At 51.1% G+C, this 11164-nt stretch overlaps 2 protein-coding genes across 2 annotated transcripts in view; one reads left to right on the top strand and one right to left on the bottom strand.

The window, feature by feature from the left end:
* Positions 1 to 5836, top strand: part of BEST1 (bestrophin 1) — an 8362-nt gene extending 2526 nt beyond the window's left edge. The window contains exons 4-9 of the mRNA XM_024749243.1: positions 432 to 586; positions 980 to 1057; positions 1355 to 1507; positions 1719 to 1799; positions 2082 to 2233; positions 3976 to 5836. Of these exons, the coding sequence (XP_024605011.1) occupies positions 432 to 586; positions 980 to 1057; positions 1355 to 1507; positions 1719 to 1799; positions 2082 to 2233; positions 3976 to 4648 (1292 nt within the window). The 3' untranslated portion in view covers positions 4649 to 5836. The remainder of the gene's footprint in view (positions 1 to 431; positions 587 to 979; positions 1058 to 1354; positions 1508 to 1718; positions 1800 to 2081; positions 2234 to 3975) is intronic.
* A 302-nt stretch (positions 5837 to 6138) lies between these two features.
* Positions 6139 to 7183, bottom strand: FTH1 (ferritin heavy chain 1). Its single transcript, XM_024749244.1, has 3 exons — positions 7001 to 7183; positions 6559 to 6684; positions 6139 to 6462 (listed from the first exon to the last, which is right to left on the bottom strand). Exons 1-3 carry the CDS (start codon positions 7166 to 7168, stop codon positions 6298 to 6300), a joined length of 459 nt encoding a protein of 152 aa, XP_024605012.1. The 5' UTR covers positions 7169 to 7183; the 3' UTR covers positions 6139 to 6297.
* Positions 7184 to 11164: the final 3981 nt, after the last annotated feature.

Here is an 11164-nt window from a genome sequence, read left to right as displayed (position 1 = left end):
GGGGTGGAAAGGTGGGGAGAGGCCAGGAACAGACTCTAGGAGGATAGGGCTTTGAGATAGGGCTAAGGCCTCTTGAGGGATGAGGGAAGAGTGAGGGTTGAGGGCCAGAGTGGGGCTTTGGGAACTGGGAACTGCCCTTCCCCTTCCTGTTTTCGGTTTCCAGTCTGTACGTCAGCAGTCTCACTCTCTGGCCTTGCCTGACCTGATCCTGGTTAATAAGACAGATCCCTCTCATGTACTCAGCCCAGAACAGCACATAGTAGACACGCAGTGATAATTTGTTGAAAGAAAGAGGATCGCAAAGGAGCTCTGAGGTCCCTGTGGGCTCAGCAGGGACTTGGTTTGAACTCTGGGTCCCACCCAGCAGGGCCTGGCCAGCCACCCCTTCTGCAGATTACCCTACCCACTGTCTTCTCCACTCTACCCCGCAGGCTTTATGACCCCCTCGGAACACAAGCACTTACAAAAACTGAGCTTGCCACACAACTCATTCTGGATGCCCTGGGTGTGGTTTGCCAACCTGTCAACGAAGGCCTGGATTGAAGGTCGAATCCGGGACCCTGTCCTGCTCCAGAGCCTGCTCAACGTGAGCCCGCTACACACGTGGGGCTGCTGCAGCGCGGGGAGGGTCATGCCCCACGTGGAACAGGTTTTCTGCAAAGAGGAAGTTTGAGCCTCTGAGGGTCTTCCCAGAGCCTACCTTGGGACTGTAGGATCCTTTCCAACAGGATTCCATAGCCCAAGGTGGCCCCTTTCAAATTTCCCCTCCCCTCCCCTCTCTAAAGTGAACCTCTGAGATCCTGGTTCCTTTTTGATATTGAGGAGGCTGAGGCACAGAGAGGTTAAGTGAGCTGTCCATGACCACACAGCCAGGGCTGGACCATGAGCACGAGACCCTGGTATCTGTGGAAGAGCTGGGGGGTGAGCCTGGGAGAGCAGGTGATGGTCAAAGGCCCAACCTTCCCTCCTGCCCCCCTAGGAAATGAACACCTTGCGTACTCAGTGTGGACAGCTGTATGCCTACGACTGGATCAGTATCCCACTGGTGTACACTCAGGTGAGGACTAGGCTGGTGAAGCTGCCCCTTTGGGAAACTGAGGAGGACCCGGGAAGCAGCCTATGATGGGAAGGGCTCACTTAGAGGCTGAAGAAGAGGCTCACCCTGGGAGTCAGGTCTGGACTTTGGAGGTTGTCTCTAGTGCCAAGTTCAAAGAGTCCAGGTCCCTGCCTGGTCCAGGTGGTGGAGGCAGTGTGATCATCCCCATTTTAAAGGGGAGACCACAGAGCCTGGGGAGCTTCCTGGTCCCACGGTCCCCACACAGCCCTTTCTGCCGACACCGCCTTTCCCTCCCAGGTGGTGACCGTGGCGGTATACAGCTTCTTCCTGGCTTGCCTGATGGGGCGTCAGTTTCTGAACCCAGCCAAGGCCTACCCCGGCCACGAGATGGACCTCGTTGTACCCCTCTTCACATTCCTGCAGTTCTTCTTCTATGCTGGCTGGCTGAAGGTGAGCCTCCCCGGGACGAGGCCAGCTGTGGCCCAGGGAGTCATGGCCGGTTAGGAGAGGAGGTGCCCTACACAGTGGCTTTGGAGACAGTGAGAAGGGCATCACTGAGGGGCGTGGAGAGGTGGACACGGCAGGAGCCAAGGTTTAAGGGTGGGAGCAAGGCTGCAAGGGGTTCCACCTGAGGATTTCCAGAGCCTCACCTACCCTCAAGGTGGCAGAGCAGCTCATCAACCCGTTCGGAGAGGATGATGATGACTTTGAGACCAACTGGATTGTCGACAGGAGTTTGCAGGTATGACGGGAGGAAGACAGCCTGTCCCATGGCCCCTCCCCAAACTGGACCCAGGGAGGGGGCCCCACAGTTCTGTAGGGAGGCCTCACAGTGAATTGCCCAACCATCTACTCACAGGATTCTCAGCCTAACTTTTGAGGCTACAGGCTCAGTCTCTCCATTTCACAGGAAGGGAAACTTGAGGCCCAGAGAGAGAGCAGTGACCTCTCCAAGTCACCTGGCAAATTCATGGTCCTGCTTGGGCTGACCTGTTGGACTTCTCCTTCTGTCCCCGACGACCAGGTGTCCCTGTTGGCTGTAGATGAGATGCACCAGGACCTGCCACCGATGGAGCGAGATATGTACTGGAATGAGCCAGAACCACATCCCCCCTACACAGCCGCTTCTGCCCAGTCTCGTCGACCCTCCTTTTTCGGCTCCACCTTCAACATCAGGTGGGAAGTGCCAGGGAACCACTTCGGTGGGTAGAAAACCCCAAGTGCAAGGGCCTGCCTAAGAACTTAGAATAGTATTAGTTAGTGCATATTGGGTGCCTATTAAGTGCTGGGCATTGTACTAAGCTCTTAACATATATTAACTATTTCCCCCCCCTCCAATAAACTTGGTTTGTTACCTCCAGTTTTCAGATGATTAAGTCCAGGTTCAGAGAGGTTAAGTCAGTTGCCCAACCCAAGGTCACATAGCTAGCAAGCAGCACAGGTGGGCCAGGTATGTCTGGGTCCAACTCCACACCCTTAACCCTTACCTTGTGCTGTGTTAGGACTCTTAAAGCTATAAGGGCTCTTAGGTAGTCTCCAATCTAAGCCCCACCCCTTATCCAGAGTTGAAAACTGAGGCTTAGAGAGAGAAGGGACTTACTCAAGGGCAGTCAGTGATTAGTGATGCAGCTGGGATGTCAGGGCCTGGTTCCTGACTCTGGTTCCGAGCTATGTTTCCTGATAAGCCAGGGTGTTGGCATGGGGAGTGGGAGTGGGGTTCCCTGGGCAAGGAAGCGAGCAAGAGGCTGGGTCATCACAGGTACCTTCGGAGTAGACTTCTTGCTACAGAGTACGGGCCTCAGGTCAGCCCACAGCAGCCACATTTCCCCCACACGGGTCCTCTTTCCCTGGTTTGGTTAGAATCCCTTTTGAGCTGTAGCTGGGCCATGGCCGGCTGAAGAGGCGCCCTAGACAGCTCTCTCTCCCTAGGATGACAGAGTGGAGAGGACTTTGGAGAGTGTTTGCTGCATCTCAGGGTCTATCCCATCAAGGTGTTCTTCCACAGTATTAAAAGCGCTGTTCTCTTGTTAAGAACCGAGTATCCTATTAAGCTGTGATTAGAATTAGCTGGAGTCTCTAGTTGGTGTGAGGAAGGTTTGGATAAGAGATCAAATGATCGAGGATGGAGGCTTGCTTAGGTCAGAAACATTGCTGGAGGTCGCCTCTGAGTTTTCCATGGTTGGTAGCCCAGCTGCTGGGGAAGGAGGATAACAGAGAATAATAACACATAGACCTTGCCTCCAAGAAACACACAATTTAGTGAGGGAGTTCAAACCCAGAGCCCAGACTCTGGATACAAGGTACGAAGTACTGGATGCCTGGGCAAGGGACAGAGTATAGAACAGAGATCACCTTTGGCTGCCTGAGAGCTGGCCTCCAGCTGGACCTGGAGCTGGGCCTTGAAGCATGGGGAGAATTTGGACATGGGCAAAGGTGGCCACATTCACGGGTGGGTAGGCTTTCTCTTGCAGAGTAAAGGCTTTAGGCTCCCAGGAAGCCAGACTTCTCTCTGGGGGGATACTGCTCCCCAGCGGGAACCACAAATCCCTGGCTTACTCAGTCACTCCTGGGCCTCACGTGACCATCCATACCTGGGGAAGAGCCGTTCAGACAGCCCGGAGTGACGGGTTTCAAAGGGAAAATGTGGGTGCTGAAGAGGAAGCCCTTAAATACCAGGCTAGGGAGTTTGGATGTTAACATGGGCAAGAGGGAGCCACAGAACAGTGAGGCGAGCTCGGCCAGGAGGGATTAATTGAGAGGTACAAGATGGATCAGCAGAGAGGTGAGTCAAAGCTGAGGTGAGGAAGACTGTGTCCTGGGCCTTGGGCCAGAGGGAGAAGAGAGGGTAAGGGAGAAGTCAAGTCAGGCTTCAGGCCGTTGTCTGCCCACTAACCCCCGACTCTCCTGTTTCTTTCCAGTCTGGATAAGGAGGATATGGAGTTCCAGCCAGATCCGGAAGAGGAGGAAAGTGCTCACACTGGCATCGCTGGCCGCTTCCGAGGGCTGCAATCCCACGACCGCCAGCCCCCCAGGACAAACTCAAAGACCAAACTACTGTGGCCGAAGAAAGAAGTCCTTTCCCATGAGGGCCAGCCCAAGAACCTCGGGGGAGACGGACAGGACACCAGTGATAAGGAAGACGTCAAGGCCTGGAAAGGGGAGGATGCCTTCAAGTCCGCCGTGCTATATGGGAGGTCAGGCTACCACAGTGCCCCCCAGACACCCCTCAGCCACACCCCTATGGTCTTCCCACCTGGACAGTCAGCACCCTCAAGTCTTCGCAAAGTCTCAGGCATGGATGACACCGTCAAAGACCAAAGCCTTCAGCCTGCAACTCCCAGGTCCAAGAAGAGCTTTGAATTGCTCCCAGAGAGTGCTGGGGCCTCAACGGAGCACCCGGAAGTGAGTCACATGAGGAGGAAAACTGTCGAGTTTAACCTAACAGACATGTCAGAGGCCCCTGAATATCTCAGAGAACCTCACTTGGGACAGTCGACAAGCAACATACACACTATACTCAAAGATCGTGGCGATCCCTACTGGGCCTTGGAAAACCACAGGTCTGTCCTCTACCCAAACCAGGGTCACTGAACCCCCCAGCCCACCAGGGGTGGTCCCCACCAGCTTCCCCTGCTCTGAAGCCCACCCTACTCCCAGTTTTCCTATGGTTCTATGGCTGCCAGGGTATGCCCAGCACTGGCTTGGGGCACGCACCTGGCTGCCACAGCAGGGGCTCTAGGGAAGTGTTGGCGACTTTTGCTTATTTCACCCAAGAGCCTGACTCACCAAGACTTCTCTGGGGCCCAGGGATAGGAAGACGAGGTTTGCACTGAGAGTAACGCCGAAGGGCCACTAGGCCAGGCTTACATGGGCTGACGTTACCAGTGGGCCCAGCTCACCTTAAGCAGCGGTGGCACAGAAACACAGGTAGAACTTGGGGCTCTAGACTGTAGCCCAAGAACTCAACTTACTGACCAGGCTTAGCTGGGAGGTCGCGTATGAGCCCTCCCCCATAACCAGTGGTGGTTCTGAAGCACTCCTGGAAAGGGTGCCACACTCCTGGGAACTGGCAGATAAGGTGGGGACAATCCAGGTCCCTTGGGGTATCTTACTGCTTTGGGGACCTCACCAAGACTTCTGAACTTAAATGAGCTCTTCATGCATTTTTGAGGTCAACCTAAAGTTGTCACAGTACCACCAGATGTTTGCCTTTATTCCAGATTCCCCAGCCGCTCACCCAATTAGACCCAGCCCCCCACCCCAGCCCCCAATCACGATGTGAAAGGGAAGTGTAACTTCTCATTTCTTATTATTCTCAAGCAGTTATTGAGGTCAGAATACCTAGCTTTGTATTGAAAACTGAAAAGGCCTACCACCTGTCACTTCTCAGGGCTAGATGGAAACTTACAAATCACGGTGGCTGGTTTAGGAAACAATGTTAATGTAGTTGGTTAGCAAGGACCCAGACGGCTCCCCAGTCTTCTAACACTACTCACTGGTTAATATTCAAGATGTCTCAACCTCTTCCCTCCTACTGCAGCTATTTTCCTATTGAAATGAAGGTCTCTTTCCATACTCATGTAACCTTTCCTCAAATTCTCACTAGGGATGAAGCACATTCCTAGCCTGCTTCCCAAGGGGGACGCTTCACTGGCCTGGTCCTACCTGCGTGTACACCAGCAGGACACTGATCCAGTCATAGCCATATAGCTGTCCACACTGAAGAATATGTCCCTACGACAGCCTGAATTAAATGGTTACCTTAATGGAGAACGAGAATCAGTAGCTTCAAGTCTACTTTAAGCCTCAAAATGCTTTCTGTACATATAAATTGTGAAAACCAGAAGTGCTGGAAACGTATAAAACACCTAATTCAGAACCAGGAATCCTTAAGTCCTGTCTGAATTCAAAACACCCAAGCCTTGGTATCTTTCCCAAGCTAAGGAATTTCGTAAGTAAATACAGATCCTCCTAAGCGTTTCACTTTGGTGAGTGTGACTGAGCCATGGTGGCACTTACAAATTTAATAAAGATGGCCTAGATACATTTCTAGCCCACCCCGAGAATTCAAAGACAACAGCTGGGTACCAAATTACTTTATTTGAAGGAATGGTACTAAGGAAAGGACTTGTATATATTTTGGTACAACTTACAGAAAAGGTAAGGTAACCCAAACATGCATGCACTGCCTTGGTGACCAGGGAAGTCACCCCTGTGGCTACGGGAAGCCAGCCTAAGGCTTAGCTCTCATTATCACTATTTCCGAGGGTGTGCTTGTCAAAGAGATACTGTGCCATGCCAGATTCGGGGGCCCCCATCGTGCGCAAGTTGGTTACGTGGTCACCCAATTCTTTAATGGATTTCACCTGCTCATTCAGATAATGAGTCTCAATGAAGTCACACAACTAGAAAAGAGAACAAGGAAAAAAGTTATTGGGAAGCTTCCCCAGCCCCTAAGACAAATGATTTCCTCCATTTCCTCCCAGGTTGCCAACACTCACATGGGGGTCATTTTTCTCAGTGGCCAGTTGGTGCAGTTCCAGTAGTGACTGGTTCACGCTTTTTTCCAGGTGTAGCGCACATTCCATTGCATTCAGCCCGTTCTCCCAGTCATCACGGTCTGGTTTCTGAATGAGAGGAGGTTAAGTCAGTGCATGTACAACCTCTACCACTTAAACCACGAATCAGCAAAAAGCGTCTAACGTGTGACCACCGCGCTTGGCAAAAGGAACAGCCAAGTTCCCCCGAAAACCGCTTCCAACTTAATATCCTTGCCCATTACTGTCTGCCAACTTTAGCTTAGATGGTAGGCCCGAAAAAGCGCAAAAGACAAAAACCCAAAGTATCCTCATCTTATAAGGGCAACTGCTGGGCTCAGTGATTTCTGACGCCAGAGGACTGCTAGACAGATGAGGCAGGGCGACCCTAGGGTCTTCAGTTCACCTTGATGTCCTGAAGGAAGATTCGGCCACCCCGCTGGTTCTGCAGCTTCATCAATTTCTCAGCATGTTCCCTCTCCTCACAAGACTGGTGAAGAAAGTATTTGGCAAAGTTCTTCAAAGCCACATCATCGCGGTCAAAATAGTACGACTGGAAACAGTACATGAACATGTTAGGGATTCCCAAAGGAAGGCAGTCTGCGAGTCTAGGCTTCCTTCTCAAAGCCCAGCAAGAAAGGGTCTGAGCACAGGAAGACTAGAGCAAGGTGTGTTCCTGGATTGAACACGACAGTAATTAGTTTTTACTCTGAAACACAAAAATGAAACTTGGTCCTTGAAACTGAAAGTTTGCTACAAGGAACCGTTAGAATATCATGGGAATTGCCTCCACATGGAACATCTTAAGCATCTGTTTAAGTGCAGAGAAAGTTCCTACAGCCCCTGTCAAATCTGGTTGAAGAGATGTTGGAGTATTTACCCTGCACTGTTAGTAGTGCCTTCTCCCCCTCCTCCCTGGGTAATCCATGTTAAAACATGAGCTGCGGGCTTCCCTGGTGGCGCAGTGGTTGAGAGTCCGCCTGCCGATGCAGGGGACGCGGGTTCGTGCCCCGGTCCGGGAAGATCCCACATGCCGCGGAGCGGCTGGGCCCGTGAGCCATGGCCGCTGAGCCTGCGCGTCCAGAGCCTGTGCTCCGCAGCGGGAGAGGACACAGCAGTGAGAGGCCCGCGTACCGCAAAAACAATAAACAAAAAACATGAGCTGCCAGCTTACAGCAGGCTGATGGATGTGTAAAATTAACCCACTAGGCAAGGTAACAGTTGTGGGCAATGCCAACGTATGTAAACATGTTATCAGTAGAAAACAAAGATTTTAGTCCCTTTTACACCCTTGCTGTATTCAGCTGTTCCTGAAATGGAATGACAGTCATAGAAATCCAGGCGTATTCCAAACCCAGCCGGAACACGTTTATTCTTGGATGGTTTGCAAAACGTAATAAAACAATTATAACTAAAACTCCTACCACACCGATTAAAACCAGGATTTTGGAAAACTGATTCCACCGATTACTGCATGGAAAATTTTCAGGCCCCGTAACTGTTGGTGGACTATATCCAAGAACTAAAGGTTCAATTACGCCACAACCCTTACACACAAAAAAGATAAAGAATACGGGTGGCAGACAACTCGGTGTCGACTGAAAGGGAGATTTCTAGAGATATGCTTCAATTCAAGCGGGACTTAGAGATAAACAGAGCGGAGAGGTGGAGGTGGCTATTCGGCCCACGAGAGATAAACCACTTCGCACCAGCCCCCACTGTTGGACACCATTACCCAGCAGGCTCCGCCGGACTCAGGGGGATGGGAGCCGGACCTCCTCAGCACCGCCCCCCATCACGTGATCGAATGCAGAAGGGATGGAAATGCGAAAATCCACCTTCCTAACTGCAGGGTCGTACTGGTGGCAAGTGTGGCAACCCCGGAAGGAAACTCAGGTCTTTAAATAAACTGGGGTGCGCAGAGGCGGCCCTGGCCCACGAGGGAGCACTCCCAGGGGACAACTGCTCAGAATTTCTGCGCAGGAGTCCTAGAGGACCCCGAGCACCTAGGAGGGGTGGGGGTGGCGGTGCGGGGTTTGGGTGGCCTGGAGGCTGCAGCTTGTTCCGTGGAACGTGGGGCTCGTTGCGTGGGGTTGGAGAGAAAACCTGAGCGGGGGCAGGAAGCTCAGTTCGGAGCCCTGACCCCGGTGGCGTCCTGCGTCTTGAACCGACAGGAAACTCCCCCTGGCGCCGGGGGCGTCAGGGCGATTCCGAGGTCCCAGAAGGCACCCTGAGACTCTTGGCCAAGGGCATGTTAAAAATCAGAGCGGTAGAGCCGCAGTTGCCACACCCAGAGGTGATTACTTCGTGATGCAAATAGGGAACCTGGAGGGTGAACGTGGGCCCGAGGAGGCCGAGTGAGTCAGAGGTCGGGCTGGGAAAGGACTCAATTTCTCTTCCTCAAAGCTTAGAAAGAGACCGAATGCAGGCCGGGTGGGGTCCACGGCCCGTCGCGGGTTGGCCCCTCTTACGGCTCCGGCGACCTGGTCCGCCGTTTGCTGAAAGCAAATATGGCTCCTCGTGCATTTGATACAACAAAGGCTGGGCGGGTCGTGTTTCCCGAGAGACTGCGGAGATCGCCTTCCCGAGGGAAACGTGGGGATGAGCCGTTGAATTCTGAGGAAATCGCCGGTAGCTTAAAGCTCAGAGACCAGGGGTTAGAAAATAGAGAAGAAGCCGCTTGGGTCTGGAAAGGATGCCGCGAGGCCATTTTGAAAAGGCCTCTTTTATTGGCCCCAGTCCCAGGAGCCTCGGGCTGAGCAGGCCCTACAGGGAGCCACCCCCAGGTTGTCCTTGGAGAGAAGCTAATGGCACTGAACGAATGTGCGCGACAGATGCCAGGGACCCTGCGGGGGGGGGGGACACAGGGGCACTGCGTGTGGCTTGCAGCAGTGTCCCCATCACTGGGTGTGAATTCATGGATGGCAGAACTGGACGGAGCTAGGCCGAGCGCCTGCGCCCAGTCTGCTCTCCTCAGGGTCACTATTCTTAGCCAGGTTCTTCAACGCATGGGTGGGAGACCTACCCAAGAACCTTTTCAGGATGTTCACAAACATGCAACTGGAAGCTGGACTTCCAAACCTTTAAAAAACATTTTTTAAAAAATTTCAATTAAAAAAAGAAAGAATGAAAAAAAAAGAATGTATGTCTCTATAACTGAATCACTTTGCTGTACAGCAGAAATTAACACATTGTAAATCAACTATATTTCAATTTTAAAAACTTTAAAAAAGGAACTTTACTAAAATATTAAGTTGCTGATGGAATTATGGCAGTTTCTCTCTTGCATCTGTTATTCATTTCAAAATGAACATGTGTTACTTTAAGGAAAAAAATTTTTAGTGGGGCTAGAGCTACATATGATAAAGTAAGCAGAAGGGTGGTGGGAGAATACAGACAAGGAGTGCCTTACCCAGTCTGGGATAGGAGGTCAGGGAAAGCTTCCCTAACAAAGTGACACTTGAGGGGGACTTCCCTGGTGGTCCAGTGGTAAGGAATCCACCTTCCAATGCGGGGGATGTAGGTTCCGTCCCTGTTCAGGGAACTAAGATCCCACATGCTGCAGGGCAAATAAGCCCACGTGCCACAGCTGTTGAGCTCGCATGCCACAAACTACAGAGCACACTCTCTTTGGAGCCCGCACGCCACAACTAGAGAAGAGAAAACCCACTTGCCAAAACTAGAGAGAAGCCCGACAGCTGCAACTAGAGAGAAACCCGAGCAGACCGAGGGCCATAATGAAAAGATTCCGTATGCCTCAACAAAGATCCCGTGTGCCGCAACTAAGACACGATGCAGCCACACACACAAAAAAAGGAAAATAAATGTTGAAAAAGAAAAGAAAGTGACACTTGAACTGTCACTTAGTTCAAGGAAAAGTAAAAGAAAGGTGAAAGGGAGGAGGGAGATGAGGAGGGAATTCCAAGCAGAGAGAGCAGCATATGTAAAGATATAAGGTGTGGAAATGCATGGCCTATCCAAGGCACCTTAAGAAAATGTGTTGGCCTGAAAGTAGAGTCCATGTTGGTGAAGCCCGGGAGGGTAGTATAGGGGCAAGGTCAGGAAGGGTTGTGTGTCATAAAAAGGGGTTAAATCTTATCCTGGAGGACATGGAGACCCTAAAGGATTTCTAGCCGGAGAAATAACCACGTTAGTTTTGTTTCTAGAAATCTTACACCGAATCAACAGAAAAACTATTAGGGTAAGAGTATGACAAAGTTACCAGATGCAAAGTTTTCCTATGTGTCAGTAACCAGTTAGACAATGAAATGAGAGAAAAATTTTCTTCATTTACAATGGCAACAAAAGCTTAAAGTACCTAGGAATAAAGTTACCAAATGTGTGAAGAAAACTATAAATGTTTACTGCTGGACAGAAAAGAAAACTTGCATAAATGAAGAGACACCATGTTTCTACATAGCCAACCTCAGTTTTGCAAAGATGTCAATTCTCCCCAAATTAACTTACAAATTCAGTGCAATTTCTGTAAAACTCAGTGGTCTTTTGGAACCTTGACAAAATGATTCTAAAGTTCATTTGGAAGAGTATGTAGAAAAGCTGATAAGCATTT

Source organism: Neophocaena asiaeorientalis, unplaced genomic scaffold (genome assembly GCF_003031525.2).
Source record: "Neophocaena asiaeorientalis asiaeorientalis breed wild unplaced genomic scaffold, Neophocaena_asiaeorientalis_V1.1 scaffold43, whole genome shotgun sequence".
Classification (NCBI taxonomy): domain Eukaryota; kingdom Metazoa; phylum Chordata; class Mammalia; order Artiodactyla; family Phocoenidae; genus Neophocaena; species Neophocaena asiaeorientalis.
This window is presented reverse-complemented; position numbering and strand designations above follow the sequence as displayed.